The following is an 18,148-nucleotide window of genomic DNA, read 5'->3' as shown; positions in this document are numbered from 1 at the left end:
CACACACACACACACACACACACACACACACACACACACACACACACACACACACACACACACACACAAATCTGGGGCAAAAAAAAATTCCGAAAAACTTCAAAATTTAAATGAAAATAGAAGTCTAATCAACTGAAAACAATCAAAAAGCATTTTCTGCATTGATAATCATATTTAGCTTGTTTGGGCTTGTTTAAAAATGTTTTGACGTTTTATGAAATTCAGGGTTGTTACGGAAAAGTCGAAAAAAAATCCGCGCCAGATCCGCACCGACCCCAAAACCCAATCCGCGCGAAATCCGCGCCATATAAAAAAATCGCGACAAACATAGAAGAGAGTAACATAATGAATGAAATTTCTAACGAAAATAGTAGTTTATGCAACAAGTTGCAAAAAGAGGATTTTTTCAGCACGAGTCGTACATTTATCCAACGAGGTTCACCGAGTTGGATAAATACGAAGAGTGCTGAAAAAATCAAGTTTTGCAACGAGTTCCATACAACATTTTTTGCAATTCCAAAAAACACACACTGAGTGAAATTTTATGTCAAATTTTCATGTATTTTGTCAATAAATCGTTTAAATCAAAAAAATGTTGAAAAGTGTTACTTTTCGAAACAAGTGCTGAAAAGTAGAACTTTTCAGCATTTATTTTGAAAAGTGTTGCTATTCGATTCTGTTATTTTTGGTACAGAAAAGTAGGCTATTTCGTCGTTCAAGAATGACAGGAAAAGTAAGTAGTTTCACGACGGAATTGCAAAAAAGAATTATACAGAAAGCATTTGGATCAGTACCGTTGATCAGATGTGGATTCATATCCCACCTGCACAAAGTGGAACCTTTTTTGCCATTTCTGAAACAATATTAGCATTTTTTGTAGCACTTTAAATATCGTTGCTTTGAAAACAAATTCAGGAAAAAAAATTAAATTCAAAAATTTAAAACCATAAAACAGGCGAGATGGATCGGTCTTAGCCTCTCAGCCCAAAGGAAAAAAAAAAACATAAAACAAATCACCAAATTATAAAATCTAGCGGTTTTGTACTTGATAATTTTCGCCAAAATTTTACTCTGGGAAATCGAAATAATTTAATAATTTAATAATTTAAAAATTTTATAATTTAATAATTTAATAATTTAATAATTTAATAATTTAATAATTTAATAATTTAATAATTTAATAATCTAATAATTAAATAATTTAATAATTTAATAATCAAATAATTTAATAATTTAAAAATTTAAAAATTTAATAATTTGATACTTCAATAATTTAATGATTTAATAATTTAATAATTAAATAATTTATTAATTTAATAATTTAATAATTTAATTATTTAATAATTTAATAATTTAATAATTTAATAATTTGATACTTTAATAATTTAATGATTTAATAATTAAATAATTAAATAATTTATTAATTTAATAATTTCATAACTTAAGATCTTTCTTAAAAAATAAAAAAATAAAAAAATCAATTGTAATATTTTCGTTATTTTTCAATTTAATAATTCGTACTATTTACGTTTTTTCAAATTATGAATTCTAGTTTTTTTATTATTTGAATATTTAAATTCTGAAATTTCAAATTGTTGAATTCCAGATTTCTTTTTTTTAAATTTTGACATTACATTTCGCTTTTAGACGGAGATTTTATCAGATTGCTATGTGAATTTCGTCATGTTGTGCTGATGGAGCACCCGCAGTCGAGCAGTTTTTGACAGTTCGCTCCATAAGAAATACATTGTAGAAAAAAAGCAAAAACTGCTCGAATGGAAGTGCTCCATTGGGAGTAGAATAAATTCTACCTGAATCAGAGTGGCAACAGAATTTTTCATTTTTTCAATAAACCAAAAATTTAAAAATTTCGATTTTTATATTGAAAAAACTTAGAAAATCTAAAAAGTTTCATAGCTTCAAAATTTTGAAATTCTGTAATTCTCGAATTTTGTTATTTTGATTTTAATAAAATTGTTATTCATATGAATTGTTAAGCAGATGTTTTAAAAATCATGAGTTGTAATGTTATGTTAAATTTATATAACAAATATCAATACATTAAAAAAAAATCGCTCCTTGAAGATTATTCCGAAATTTCGTATTAAGAAGAAAATCAATAATTTTTAGAAGAAAATTTTCTTCATCAGCAACTTTTTAGAAATTGATGTTTTTGCACTCAACGAAAAAGATTGAATTTATTTAATTCCTAATGATATTTTCCTTTGTAAATTGAAAGAAATTATATCGTTCGCAATTATTTTGTTTATCAAAATTGTTATCCGCGCGAAATCCGCGCCTGAGCAAAATTAGCCAGCAAATCCGCGCCAGATCCGTGCGATTCGCGCCATCCGCGCGATCCGCGCCGTCCGTAACAATCATTTTAAAACACTTTTTTTATTAAAATGTTGAAACCATGGCTCGTAATTTCAATTTTTAAACTTTTTATCTTCCCTCGACTTTGGCCAGAGTCGAGGGACATAAACTTCTTAAAAATATTTTCATCGGCCTAATTTGAGAACACCAGAAATTGAAAATAACATAATTTTAAATTTTTAAACTTCTGAATATCGGAACTTCGGCAAAATTTCACTGTGGATTATCATACCACGAAAAAAATCTTTTTCGTTGTCAATTTTTAGCTCTGAAATTTTAGTTTTTTTTTTATTTTCCAAAAGTTAAACAATTTTCAAAACATTTTTTTTTGTTTCCAAATATGTTAATTCAAAAATCAACATTTTGTATTTTTTCAATAAAGAAAAAAATGTAAATAAAAAACGGGAAATTTGAATATTTTAAATATGTGAATTCTGAAATCAAAATTTTTGGAATTCGCGATTTTTTTTTAATCATGGAACGTTTTTAAAATTTTCATAATTCTTTTAAATTGTTGATTTGAAGGTCCTAAATAAAACCAAAATAAAAAACAAGCTTCGAACACGTATCGATTTTCTCGATCGTCATTCAAAATTTGTCGATAGTAGATCGAAAAATTGCGATCGAATGATCTTAATTTATTATCGACAAATTGCGACTTACCGGTCCTAATATTCCGATTGATGATCAACCATTTGAACAATGAATCTTTTCATTTTAAGATTTTGAAATGAAATGAAAGAATTTTCCATGAATCCATAATGTTTAATATTTGAGATATTCGTTAAATTAAAAAAAAAAAACAATTACTTAGGTCACTGATCTAAATTATTAGAACTGCTTGATTGATTATTGATAACAGATCGCTCGGCATTTTTCGGATTTATTGAAACAATTTTATTCTTCATGGTTTTCACTGAAACTGTTCCACTTGCTACACTTGCACGTGTTTAATTTTTATTGTTTATTTTTTCCCCCATTTTTTTTACGTTAATCATTCCACAATCACACGGGCACGTTCGCCACTTTTTGTTTAGGCTCTTGTCGCGTTCCTTCTTCCTGGTTTTGAAATCAATCGTGTTTTTCTTTTCTCTCAATCCACAAGTTGGGTGACGAAGAGGATTAAATGCATACATTGAGGGTGTGCCACGCAACAAAACAGAAAAAATACGTTAGAGTCAAGTGCGTATCGTTTACTAAAAAGAAATGGAAACGAATCGAGTCAAATATTGAATCGTCAAACAGCTACTCGGTTTTTATTTGTTTTTTGTTTACTCTTTTTTAGAACTAACTCTCACATTAGGTAATCACTAAGGATAAGGATTTTAACTTTATTCGTGGAGGGCAGAAATAGATTTTTTTTTGTGTAAGATCCTACGCACAGTTTGGCTTTTTCTGTTGATTTTTCTCTTATTTTTTATTGATTCTTTTCCCGTGTGCTAATTAACAGTACTCTACACTCCAGCGTGATTTGATTTGTTAACCTTTCATCATTTGTTTTTCTTTTTTGGTTACTTCCTGACAAACTGTGGAAACGCAAAACAAACTCTCGTTTTCTACTCATGTTTATTCGCAGTGACTAAGAGCGTTAAAAAAAGGATAACTGATCATTCGTGCTAAAAACGGAAAAGAAACTCAACTTGCTAAATAACTTTTATTTTTTTCTCTCTCGCAGTGCTCCTTCTGAGGTCTTCTTTTTGCGTTTCTCCAATCGTCACACATTTCCACACAACATTCATTCAAAGTTCGCTCTCTTCGCCACTTGGTACACGGTATTCTTCAGCAAGCAGTTTGTCCACCCTCGCGACGAGCGTCAAATCTATCGAACTAGGAGGAGGCGGAGGCGGAGGAGAAGGAGAATCAGCTGCAGCACGCACACTCTACTTGTTCCGCTTGCCCTTCACCACGACGGGGCGATTCTTGATAAGACCTTTCCTCCGCTTGGACGTCTTGCGCGACACAAAGTCGCCGGCCGGGACGACGCGGTCGTCCGGCTTGAGCGCCGGCCGGTTGAACTCGTGCGGCTTCTTGACCCGGTAGATGCGCACCAGCCAGTGCTCGCTCGTGTACGCCTCCTCCAGGTAGGTCAGCTCAAAGTCCTTGTTGCCGATGACGGCGTTCCGGGTGCGGTCGTAACCGGCCGGGCCTCTGCGGGGTGAACATTTTGGGTTGATTTTAGTTTTTTTTTTTCCAGTATCTCGACACTTGCTGTACACCCCCAAACACACACTCACCTATAGTCCAGCTTGAGTTCGCCAAATTTGTAGTAGCTCAGCTTGTACATGAGGCAGTTCAGCAGAGCCGGCGCGCCTTCCGCGTCGATCCGGAACTCGCCCCGGTCGGTGAAGTAGTCGCTCTCGCGGATGTCCTTCGGGTGTTCGCCCTCGGCAATCCGGACCATCCACAGGAACTTGTTGATGTCGTCGCCGCTGTAGCCGATCACACCGCCGAAGATGACCAGCACGTAGTCCACGTCCAGCGAGGTCATGATCTCGTACGCCTTGTCCTCCGGCGAGGACATCGCTTTTCCGACCAGCGCGATGTGGCTGTTGTTCCACGTGTTGTTGTCCACGAGCGTTGTTCGATTGGCCATGCCCGCTATCTGGTAGCCGTAATCCCACCAGGACATGACGCGCGCATCCGGAGCGGTGTTTTGCCAGAGCCAGTAGTACGCCTCACGGAAGTCGTCCAGGATATTGCGGGTTCTGAAATGAGACGAAGCGCTTAGAGCGGCGTTCATAACCAAGTTTACCCAACCTTACCCATCATTGCTGTTGTAGAAGGCCAGCACGATCGACGGGCTGGAGTACGCGTTCGAGGTGACCCAGGTGCAGTGCACGGCAAACATCATCAGCAGCATCAAGATCGCCACAATCACGATACTCTTCACATTCGATCCCATTCCGGCGTTCTGCTCGCCGTGCGTTCCGTGCGCGGAGCTGTCGTGCTTCGGACGGTGCTTCAACTTACCGGCCTTGTCGTACAGCTGCTTCTTTTCGCCGCTCGGACCTTCCTCCTGCTCGGAGTCGTTACCGTCTTTGCTGTTTGGCGCTGCGTCCTCCTTCAGGAACACCTCCAACAGCCCGGAGAACGCCACTCCGGCCAGGATGCAAACCACCGGCGTCAGCGTCAGCATCAACCGGACCATCACTCCGGCAAAGTAGACCGCACTGATCGCGTACAGCACCACAAACACGCGCTCGTCGTTGATCTTCTTGATGCAGTACCAGAGACCAACGGGGAACGTACAAACCAGGATGTGCAGATCGAAGAAGAACGAGAACCACGTCGTCGGTTGATGCTCCGACACGGACGCGATGATCGGAATGTGGATCTTGGCATAACCGGTGTCCCACAGCGAGTAGAACCGGCCACTCCACGGCGCAATCACGCCCAACACCGTCAGCAACACCACCCCAGCAAACACGACTCCAGCCGCGGCCAACCCACCAATGATAAACAGCTTCTTGAACTCCTGCTTCGACAGCACCGTCTGCAAGTGCTTCAGCGCGGCCACGGCAAACAGCAGCAAAAACACGCCCGACGCCGCCATGTGCTCGCTCGTCCGAATCGGCTGGAATCCCACAAACGGAATCTGCATCGACAGGATCAACCCCAGAATGTAGAACGTCGTATAGGACGTAAACAATCGCGGCGAGTAACGACCCATCAGCAGCAGCACAAACACGTGCAGCGGAATCAGATTGATGATGAACACGTAGCCTCCCCAAGCGGAAACCATGTAAAAGTACGACAACGCAGCGCACGCCGCCCAGTACACGCTTCCGGTCTTGACCGACTTGACCCACAAATAGTACGTAAACTGCAGCGCAAAGATCGCAATTCCCTCGTTGTCGTAGGACCCAGCCACCGATCTACTAATATAACCAGGCACGATCGCGATAAAACTGGCCGCGAACAACCCCGCCCCCGCCGACCACAGCTCCTTCGTCAGCAGGTACGTCGAGATGGCCGTCAACCCGCTGAAGATCGGCGCCAGAAACACGCAAATGTCCCGGATGTGCACCGGGATGTTGAGCGCGTGCAGCAGCCAGTGGATTCCACCGGAGGTGATCATCAGGCCCGGGTAGACGGTGCCGCCGACGATACGCCCCAGCGGGTACCACGCGGACTCGTCGAACCAGTTCAGGAACTTGTAGAACCCATTCTCAACCATGTGCGCCGTCGCGCGGTAGTTGAACCTGGAAATAAACAGCTTTTATTAGGTCATTGATGCAGAGCAGGTGTAACTTTTTTTTATTGACGCAGATGTCGCTTTTGCCTTTCAATGATATTGTGTATTTAAAGTAACCCTGCTTATAAAAATAAATAAATAATAATAATAACTGCTCATTTATTACCTACACATACAGCTACTTTTTTCTACCAAAGGTTTTTTTTCTTTAATGTTTGTATTTTTAGTCAGTCCACAAACGGGAAGGGAAAGAAATAAGTGTCTAAGCCCTTTCATAGGGTTACTGTTGATTCTAAAATTTCAAAATAATGAAAAATCAAAATGGTCAAAATCACGAAAATCATCAAAATGGTCAAAACCATTAAAATGACGGAAAAGGCCAAAATCATTAAAGTGACCAAAATCTTCAAAATCTTCAAAATCGCCAAAATGGCCAAAATCATTAAAATGACCAAAATCACCAAAATGACCAAAATCATCAAAATGGACCAAATCGCCAAAATCATCAAAATGGTCAAAATCATCAAAAGGGTCAAAATCACCAAAATGGCCAAAATCATTAAAATGGTCAAAATCATTAAAATTACGGAAATGACCAAAATCATCAAAATGGTCAAAATCACCAAAATGACGGAAATGGCCAAAATCATTAAAATTACCAAAATCATCAAAATGGTCAAAATCACTAAAATGACGGAAATGGCCAAAATCGTCAAAATGACCAAAATCATCAAAATGGACAAAATTACCAAAATCATCAAAATGGTCAAAATCATCAAAATGGTCAAAATCACCAAAATGACCAAAATCATTAAAATGGTCAAAATCATTAAAATGACGGAAATGGCCAAAATCATCAAAATGGTCAAAATCACCAAAATGACCAAAATCATCAAAATGGTCAAAATCACCAAAATCATCAAAATGATCAAAATCATTAAAATGACGGAAATGACCAAAATCATTAAAATGACCAAAATCGCCCAAATGGCCAAAATCATTAAAATGACCAAAATCACCAAAATCATCAAAATGGACCAAATCGCCAAAATCATCAAAATGGTCAAAATCATCAAAAGGGTCAAAATCACCAAAATGGCCAAAATCATTAAAATGACGGAAATGACCAAAATCATCAAAATGGTCAAAATGACCAAAATCATCAAAATGGACCAAATCGCCAAAATCATCAAAATGGACCAAATCGCCAAAATCATCAAAATGGTCAAAATCATCAAAAGGATCAAAATCACCAAAATGACCAAAATCATTAAAATGGTCAAAATCATTAAAATGACGGAAATGACCAAAATCATCAAAATGGTCAAAATCACCAAAATCATCAAAATGATCAAAATCATTAAAATGACGGAAATGACCAAAATCATCAAAATGGTCAAAATCACCAAAATGACCAAAATCATCAAAATGGTCAAAATCACCAAAATCATCAAAATGGTCAAAATCATCAAAATGACGGAAATGGCCAAAATCATTAAAATCACCAAAATGACCAAAATCATTACAATGATCAAAATCACCAAAATCATCAAAATGGTCAAAATCACTAAAATGACGGAAATGGCCAAAATCGTCAAAATGACCAAATCATCAAAATGGACAAAATTGCCAAAATCATCAAAATGGTCAAAATCACCAAAATGGTCAAAATCATCAAAATGGTTAAAATCACCAAAATCATCAAAATGGACAAATTCGCAATTTTCAGTGTAAGAACGGGCCTTGACCGATCTTATGCACTAGGTTCCCGACGAACACGCACTGCCCTTACACCTACATCTCACCCTTGCTCTGAGTCAGTACGAGCAGCACGCTAGAACACGCTTTGAGTGTTCGTGCCAGGCATGCACACCTTCTTTTCCGGTTACGCATTTTAACTCGGCCGGGGGTGGTACATTACGTAGGGTTTGATGTAAGTATAAGCGCCTAACCATTTATAGTGTGCCTAACAACTTTCATTAAAGTAAATTCAAAAATTAGTTGTTATTTTACTGTGTATTGTTTCTCCTGAAATCTTTCCTAGTGTTGAGTCGTGTTTATATGTTGCTATTTCTTTTGTCCCGGTGTTTTGTTACAATTTTTGGCCCTAAGCATTTTAGTGACCAAAATCACTAAAATGGTAAAAATGGCCAAAATCGCCAAAATCATCAAAATGGTCAAAATCATCAAAATCACTTAAATGACGGTAAATGGCCAACATCATAAAAATGACCAAAATCATCAAAATGGTCAAAATCACTAAAATGACGAAAATGGCAAAAATCACCAAAATCATCAAAATGGACAAAACGCCAAAATCATCAAAATGGTTAAAATCACCAAAATGACCAAAATCATCAAAATGGTTAAAATCATCAAAATGACCAAAACCATCAAAATGGTCAAAATCATTAAAATTGCCAAAATCATTAAATAGGTCAAAATCACTAAAATGACAAAAATCATCAAAATGGCCAAAATGACCAAAATCATCAAAATGGTCAAAATCATTAAAATGACCAAAATCTTTAAAATGGTCAAAATCACTAAAATGGTAAAAATGGCCAACATCACCAAAATGACCAAAATCATCAAAATGGTCAAAATCACCAAAATGGTCAAAATCACCAAAATGACCAAAACCATCAAAATGGTCAAAATCATTAAAATTTCCAAAATCATTAAATAGGTCAAAATCACTTAAATGACAAAAATCATCAAAATGGTAAAAATCACTAAAATGGTAAAAATGGCCAAAATGACTAAAATCATCAAAATGGTCAAAATCATTAAAATGACCAAAATCTTATAAATGGTCAAAATCACTAAAATGGTAAAAATGGCCAACATCACTAAAATGACCAAAATCATCAAAAAGAACAGAATTTTTAAAATGGCGAAAATGCCCAAAATAATTAAAATGACCTACATCACTAAATTGAAATGACCAAAACAAAGACCAAAACTACAAAAATGACCAAAATCATCCAAATTGTAAATCGCCCAAATAATGGACCATCCATAAACCACGAGGCAGCGATGGAATAATCATCATCAAAAGAAAATCATTGGATGTTCATCAAGAGAAAAATCCGAAGGGAGCATGCTCTCCTCTTTCGCGCACGAAAGATCGCTAAAAGAAATCTAAAAAAATCATCATCTTGATTATTCGGCGGAACGTTGTAACGTTACACGTCGGAAATTGACCTGTCACATTTTGTAGATGGGCAATGTGTGTAAACAAAGTGAAAAAAATAATTGTAAGTGGTGCTGACAAGGAAATTCCTAACAATCATCAGCAGATTTAAAGTTAGATAGATTCTATAGAATACCCATTTTAATACAAAATATAACTAAATAAAGACCTTTGAGGCTTCAAAAATATTTCACTTCTTTTTAAGACGCAAAATTGGATTTCGCATTCGCATTCGTATTCTTATCAAGACGCGAAATTGGATTTTAAATCAAGAAGACTTACTTCTTACTTATACTAAGTATAAGTAGGGTAGGGTAGTCATCAATGAGACACATTTGGTTTTCAACTTTCAACGATTTTTCTAATTTTTTCATTAGCATGTTTTAATGAGCTTTTAGTTGCATTATCTTTCTTTTAATGTGTTCTAACATTGACCAAAATATGAGATCGATCCGACATCTACAGCCAGAGTTATTCAACCGTCTCAATGTAAACGCACTTGGTAGGAACAATGAGACAGCTGGGGAACAATGAGACACTCTACGAAAATCAACATTTTTCTAACAAAACATCATGTTTTTGTATTGTTCCATTGCAGGTGACTTGCCCTGAACATTTTAGAGCAATTTTGCCAACATGAAACTTTTAATAACAAAAGTTACACTAAAAAGTATTGAAATTTTGTAAAATCCATATATTAATACCAAATAACTTAGTATTTTTGGTTAAATGAAGTTTAAACTATATAAATATGCCAACAATCACTTTTAATTCATGTTTTGAAAGATTTCCATCGATTTTGAAAAGTTTATTGAAGAAAAATCAAAGTGTCTCATTGTTACCCATGGGCTGAAATGAGTGGGGAACAATGAGACAGCCCTGGATTCTGGGTATATTCTAAATTTTGGCCAAATCTTATGAAAGGACATTGTAACCCAACTTAATCCCTATGGAACGTCGAAAGAAATTTGAAGAAATATTAGTTTTGGTGTAAATGGCAGCCTACGAGCGAAAAAGTATGTTTTGTCCATAATTTACTTTTACACCCCATAATCAAACTTCAAACATTTATGAATAACTTTTCAAGGGAGCGTCCATAACCAAAGCCACTAATATGGCAGACGTGTATCCAGTAGACACACCTTTCCCCCAAATATGAGCCTGATTGGTTGAAACTACGACTTGTGAGAGCCATTTTATCATTGTTCCCCGTGTCTCATTGATGACTACTCTACCCTACTCTACACAAATTTTGAGTTTGATTTTTGCGATACTTTTGCAAATTTTTTCTTTTTTCTTCAACAGCGCAGGTGATTTCTGGACATGCTACTCAATTCCGGAAAAGTATTACTTTTCGAAACAAGTGCTGAAAAGTTGAGTTTTTCCGCACCCACATGTGTGCTTTATTGATCTTTTCAGAATTGTTATTTTTTGTGAAGATAAGTAGTCAAATTTTTTCATTGTAGAATTTCATAGGAAGTAGGTATTTTTAAAACGAAATTGCTAAAAAAAAAACTACATTTATTTTGCTCACAAAATGTTATTAGATTTTCCTTTTTTCACTAACTCGGTGTTTCACGTTAGAAATAACGCGAACAATCAACCTCCATTTACTGAATAGATAGTCGTCCCAGGCATGATGCATTAAATTATGCCGGTCTTCTATTTTTTAATTGCACAAGTGGGCAACAAACTGATATGAAATCGAATGGTGGAAAGCTACCTCCAGAAAAAGGTACACGTAATCCAGTTCGACCAATTTTGTGTGTGTGTCTTCTTGTTTTCCCCTATACTAGGGTTAAGTGCTATGTTTTTGTAATAGACTCTTGTTTCTCAGCTTAAAACTGGCATTAGAATGATTTGATAACTATAAATTTAAAGTATTTAAAAGTGTTAGATATTAGTACGACATTAGACTCCTCTCCCCTACGCACCATCGATATTTCGAGCTGAAGCGTGACAGAAAATCGACCGGCAGACATTGTTGTCTCCGCAAAGCCTACTTCATAAAAAACAAACAATCCAACTCACCAAGGATCGAACTCATGGATGATGCTCTCGAACCGGATCACGGCAAACAACCGGCTGGAAAATCCGCACAGCCAGGCCAGCACCAGCACCGCAAACGTAATCAAGCTGGAGTAGCCGGCCGTTTTCCGGTAGTTAATCTTGGTCGCCCGATTCATGTCTTCTTCTTTTCACCTCCCACACCCCCTGAGCAAATCGTAAATCCACACAAAACCCCTTCCTTTCTCGCCGGAAATACCCTTCAATGCTACTATATCCAATTGCACGTCCGCACTTTCACTCGAGCATAGTGACCGGAACCGGTGCACTTGCGTTTTGTTCACAAACTCTGGCCACCGGAGAACTCCACCACGGCAGCAGCAGCAGCAAACGAGAGTGCAAACCACCGACGACGACGACGACGATGATGACACGTATGTTGACAGCCAAAACAAATGCGCAGGGTGCCACGCTGGATGACGTTTTGAGGGCGAGGAAAAAGGGCATGGGCGTCTCAAATTTGGGGGGTTTGGGGTTCAAAGGGGCTAACTTGGAATTCCACGATGTGGAAAAATTGGGTCCCAAAAATTAGGCATAAATTTGTGATATTATTGTTCATAACGATAAAGCCTATTTTTCTGAGTAAAAAGAGCCTTAGTACGACCGCAACGGATTTAAATTTGATTTTTAAATCAATTTTATAAAATTTACTTTGCGGTCCTTCTTGACAGATAAGATTCTACATACTTGACAGCTTGTTCCAAGGGGACCATAGTTGATCCATCTAAAAAATGTTGTAAATTTGTCTTTTTTACAAAAATTTAAAAAAGTGATCAGAAATGGTTTTTAACCGTGTTTTTTTTTTCGATGTACACGAGGTAGCTTCAAGGGTAGCTCACTTCGTGTTAGAACAATGAAAAGCACAAAAAGTAGCTCGAAATTCACAAAAGTGAGAATTTTTTTTCACAACGCCACGAGAAGGCAACAAAAGGAAAGCTAACGGAGGTACCAATCGAGCAAAATCCTTTGTCTTTTGCTAGATTGAAATCATGGTACCTCCGTTTGACAGTTCTCGTGCTTCGTTTGGTATATTTGGTTTGAGATGGCCGCTCTCTAATAAGCTCCAGGTTCTCTAGCGTTAAGGCTCTTATTGGGTCCTAATCCTAAAGCCCTAAGTTAATTTTTATGTACGGGCCAATACGCACCTCCCAAGAAAAGGGGTCAAGAAATGGCTCTACGAACAGCAGAGCAAAGGAGAGAGAACGATTTTTTGGGGCGGTTCTTCACCCTCTCGGCTTGCTTTCGTTGCCACTGCTGCCCAAAAAAACACACTAAAAAACAATTTTCGATCATTTTTTTAAATTTATTTTCAAGCAAAAAAAAATATAATTTATAAGTCTACATTTTACGATAGATCAACTATAGTCCTAGGGGTTAATCACTTCGAGTATACTGCATACGCGTATCATACGCACATAATATTCTCATTGTCTGCATACCGTATTGACGATATAGACCCCATATTCGTCGCATATGAGGTTATATCAGCCCAAATATCAGCGTGGATATCATACGCGCATAATACTCGCGCAGTATTCCTAGGTTGCATACCGTGTCGACTTCAATATTGGCTTCATATTGGTGCAGTATCAGAAGTGAATTGCCCTTTGCTATAGTCCCATTGGAAAAGGCTGTCAAGCAGGACCTTTTTTTGTCAAGAAGGGCCGCGAAGTTAAATTTTAAAAATTAGTTTAAAAATCAATTTTAAACTTTTTGTGGTCGTACAAAGAGTCATAGTACCTAGCATACACTGAAAGAAACCAACATAGCAAAATCAAATGCTTTTCCACGTGAGTTGCTCCAAAGGCCTACACCATAAATTCACATGCTTTTCCTTTGACCTACGTGTGTTTCGCATGTCAACTGGATGTTAAAATCATTTAAAGCCAGCTGATTGCATGTAAAACCTCTTTCACGTTGGTTTCGAATGGATTTCACGTGAGTTTCATAAGAAAAGAACTTAGATTTGTCCCATTCTACTTATCAATTGATTTCGAAGTGAAAATCACGTTAGTTCGAAATGTTTATGCGTGTGGTGGAAAAATCTTCATAAGTAAGATGGCCACGGACGAAGATGGTTAATTTTTTTTTTGCTTGCAGCTTGAAAAGGACTGCGTTTTTTTTAAATATTTGATTAAAAAAGAACTGAGTAGTGCAAAACGCAACCAAAAGTGAGTACAAACAAAAAATGGACCAGTAAAAGAAAAAAAAAACTATAAAAATAATTTTACGTCTTTTTTACAGGAATCAAGTTCCAGCTCAAGGTCTGTTTCAAAATCCGTCAGTAGAATCCTGTGATCCGGAAGTTCACCTGAATAACCGCTATGATTCGCCGGTCGGTGACAACATCTTGTTTGACCAAAAATTGCAAGCGATTCTTCTCGGAGTCCGCCATCAAGATAGGATCGCGCGTACACGGTATCACACGACGCAGCTTGACAGTGTGTTCTGTGTATTTTACATATCCAAAAAAATGTAGATTCGTGCATAATAAATTATTAATTAGTAAATAAATCTGGTTAAAAAAATACGACAATCCAAACTCATTATTTAAACATATGAAAGTCAATGGAAAATCATTTGATTTCTACTACAAATTCATATCATTTTCATGAGCAAAGCATTGCAAAGTCATGTGAGATTCCACGTCAAATCAACGTGTTTTACATTTGGATTTGCCGGTTTGCGTGATCTATTTTTTCAAGTGATTTCCACGTGATATTCACAGACTAAGCCGTATGGGGTAGATTCATGTGCAAAACATGTAACATTGCTATGTGCCTTTCTTTCAGTGTAGTATCCAGAATAATAAGCATTATCGTTGTGAACAATAATATCAGCAATTGGGTCGTTAAATTAAACATAAATTGGTGATATAATAGGGTTCTAAAGCCATATGTAAATTGTTATGTACAGCGGTAAAAAACAAGTTAAAAACCAGTTCTGATCACTTTTTTTATCATTTTAATGCAAAAAAAAATTGTCAAGTTTACATTTTTTCGATGAATCACGATGAATCGTCCCCTTGGAATGAGATGTCAAGTAGAACCTTTTCTGTCAAGAAGGGCCACGAAGTTAATTTTATAAAATTATTTTAAAAATACATTTTAAAACCTTTGCTCGTTTGCGGTCGTACAAAGGGTCATTGTACTCAGAAAAATAAGCTTTATCGTTATGACCAATAATATCACAAATTCAAGCTTATTTTTAGGAGCTTATTCTATTATTCCAAAAGTTCATTAAACTTCTTTTAAGCTGTAGAATTTATGAACAATAAATTATGATAAAAAGTACAAATAAGCTTTTTTCACCGTGCCTAAAATGCGCACGGTGGTTACCAACAGTCAAAATTTCGGCGTGCTTCACTCGCTACCAATCACAACTTTTCGCGCCAAAACAAGCCAAACCAGCAGACTCCGCGAACGCGCATTTCGTTACCTTCACTCGACTTGTTCAGAAGCTGTGCTTTTATAAATTTGAATTTTTACCATTAAAAAGTTTGTTAATTTGTTACAAGTTTTTCGTCGTTGACTGTTGAAAAGAAGCAAGGAACAATGGACGGCTTCGACGATGTCGGTGTGTTCTTCTCGGACAACTTCGGGGACGACGGCGGTCAGAACCAGAACCCGAACCAGATCAATCTGCAGCAGGTGAAGAACAAGTACCGCGAGTTCATCCGGACGTTCTGCGAGGCCAACTTTAGCTACAAATACCGGTGAGTTTTCTTTTTGAGGAATGGACGAGAAAGATCGCTGAATTTTGGTTTCTTCCGGCAGTGACACCCTGAAGCGTAACTACCTGCTGGGTCGGTACTATCTGGAGGTGGAGATTGAGGACCTGGCCGGGTTCGACGAGACGCTCGCCGACAAGCTGTACAAGCAGCCGACCGAGCATCTGCAGATCTTCGAGGAGGCAGCCCGCGAAGTGGCGGATGAGATTACGGCCCCGCGGCCGGATGGGGAAGAGCAGATTCACGACATCCAGGTGTTGCTTACTTCGGGTGCGAACGCGACCAACATCCGTGACCTGAAGTCGGAGTGCGTTTCGCGGCTGGTGAAGGTGGCCGGCATCATCATCTCGGCGTCGGGGATTAAGGCCAAGGCAACGCGGATTTCGATCCAATGTCGTACGTGCAGCAACGTGATTCCGAACCTGCCGGTCAATCCGGGGTTGGAGGGCTACCAGTTGCCTCGGAAGTGCAACACGGAGCAGGCCGGTCGACCCAAGTGTCCGCTGGATCCGTACTTTATCATGCCGGACAAGTGCCGCTGCGTGGACTTCCAGGTGTTGAAGCTGCAGGAACTGCCGGACTTTATTCCGCAGGGTGAAATTCCGCGCCACATGCAGCTGTTTTGCGATCGGAGTTTGTGCGAGCGAGTCGTGCCGGGAAATCGCGTCCTGATTCACGGCATTTTCTCGATCCGGAAGATTGGCAATCCGGGCAAGCAGGATGGTCGCGAGAAGGCGATTATTGGAGTGCGTGCGCCGTACATGCGCGTGGTGGGAATTACGGTGGACACGGAGGGTGTTGGTTCCATTTCGCGGTTCAACAACATCACGATCGAGGAGGAGTCGATGTTCCGGAAGATGGCCGCAAATCCGAACATTTACGACACACTCACGGAGAGCTTGGCTCCGAGTATCTTCGGATCGCAGGACATCAAGAGGGCCATCGTTTGCATGCTGTTTGGCGGGTCCCGAAAGCGAATGCCCGATGGATTGACTCGGCGAGGGGACATCAACGTACTGCTGCTGGGTGACCCCGGTACGGCCAAGTCCCAGCTGTTGAAGTTCGTCGAGAAGGTCGCCCCGATTGCAGTGTATACTTCTGGCAAGGGTTCCAGCGCGGCTGGTTTGACCGCTTCGGTGATGCGTGATCCGGCGACCCGGAACTTTGTGATGGAGGGAGGTGCTATGGTCTTGGCGGATGGTGGCGTGGTCTGTATCGACGAGTTCGATAAAATGAAGGAGGACGACCGCGTCGCCATCCACGAAGCCATGGAACAGCAGACCATTTCGATCGCCAAGGCCGGAATCACCACCACCCTCAACTCGCGCTGTTCCGTCCTAGCCGCGGCCAACTCCATCTTCGGTCGCTGGGACGACACCAAGGGCGAGGACAACATCGACTTCATGCCCACCATTCTGTCTCGTTTCGACATGATCTTCATCGTGAAGGACGTCCATGACCAGGCCCGTGACATGACCCTCGCCAAGCACGTCATGAATGTCCACATGAACGCCAACAAGGCCACCGTGGAAACGCAGGAAGGCGAAGTGTCCCTTGCCACGTTCAAGAAGTACATCAACTACTGCAGAACGCACTGCGGGCCGCGTCTCAACGAAGGAGCAGCCGAAAAGCTCAAAGCGCGTTACGTCACGATGCGCAGCGGTGCCGGTGAAGCCGAACGTCAATCCGACAAGCGTCTCTCGATCCCCATCACCGTACGCCAGCTAGAAGCAGTCATCCGAATGTCCGAGTCCCTCGCCAAAATGCAACTCCAACCGTTCGCCACCGAACAGCACGTCACGGAAGCGCTCCGTCTCTTCCAAGTGTCAACGCTGGACGCGGCCATGTCCGGTTCCCTGGCGGGCGCCGAAGGATTCACCTCCGAGGAGGACACCGAAGTGTTGAACCGCATCGAGAAGCAACTGAAGCGTCGTTTTGCCATCGGCTCGCAGGTCTCCGAGCAGAACATCATCCAGGACTTTGCGCGCCAAAAGTACCCCGAGCGGTCGGTGCTGAAGGTGATCCACACGATGATCCGGCGGGGCGAGCTGCAGCACCGAATGCAGCGCAAGATGCTGTACCGGTTGTCGTGAAGAGGAAGAGCGTTGATTTCGTTTGAGTACCTAAGCCTATTTTTTAACCGTTGTGTGGATAAGTTCAGTAGTTGATAAGAACTTTTTTTTCGTAATAAATCATTGACTTTTTTGATAATAATAGTGAGAATTTCAACTTATTTGTTTCCGAAAAATAACCCAAATGTGATGTTATTTCATCACCATGCCGAGGAAACGCTATAAAAACACTCGAAAAATAAACTTCTTAATTCGACCTCCTAGACTCACCTTCACGAATACATATCAACTCAGAATTTAAAAAAAAAAAATAACAAATCGACACTGATTTTCGTTTTTCTCGATACTGAAACAAAATTTTATTTGTTTTTAGTTTACTGCCGTTCTACGCATAATTGTCCCATGTTCAAAAAAGTGCAACTGAGAAAAACGTGATTGAAATTGTTCGACCGATTCCTGTGTCTCTACGCATTATTGTCCCGTGGGTTCCTATTCGCCCTATGTGTCCCTAA

At 39.4% G+C, this 18,148-nt stretch overlaps 2 protein-coding genes across 2 annotated transcripts; one reads left to right on the top strand and one right to left on the bottom strand.

Annotated features, from left to right (window-relative positions):
- Positions 1–3,279: 3,279 nt before the first annotated feature.
- On the bottom strand, positions 3,280–12,219 carry LOC6040919 (dolichyl-diphosphooligosaccharide--protein glycosyltransferase subunit STT3B). The gene is made up of 4 exons (XM_001850195.2): positions 11,799–12,219; positions 5,139–6,578; positions 4,611–5,081; positions 3,280–4,524 (listed from the first exon to the last, which is right to left on the bottom strand). The coding sequence occupies exons 1-4, from the start codon at positions 11,951–11,953 to the stop codon at positions 4,257–4,259; spliced, it is 2,334 nt and encodes a 777-aa protein (XP_001850247.1). The 5' UTR covers positions 11,954–12,219; the 3' UTR covers positions 3,280–4,256.
- Positions 12,220–15,239: 3,020 nt separating this feature from the next.
- LOC6040918 (DNA replication licensing factor Mcm5) lies at positions 15,240–17,787 on the top strand. The gene is made up of 2 exons (XM_001850194.2): positions 15,240–15,549; positions 15,611–17,787. The coding sequence occupies exons 1-2, from the start codon at positions 15,389–15,391 to the stop codon at positions 17,655–17,657; spliced, it is 2,208 nt and encodes a 735-aa protein (XP_001850246.1). The 5' UTR covers positions 15,240–15,388; the 3' UTR covers positions 17,658–17,787.
- The last annotated feature ends 361 nt before the right edge of the window (positions 17,788–18,148 follow it).

Source organism: Culex quinquefasciatus, chromosome 1 (assembly GCF_015732765.1).
Source record: "Culex quinquefasciatus strain JHB chromosome 1, VPISU_Cqui_1.0_pri_paternal, whole genome shotgun sequence".
NCBI classification, from domain to species: Eukaryota; Metazoa; Arthropoda; class Insecta; order Diptera; family Culicidae; genus Culex; species Culex quinquefasciatus.
This window is presented reverse-complemented; position numbering and strand designations above follow the sequence as displayed.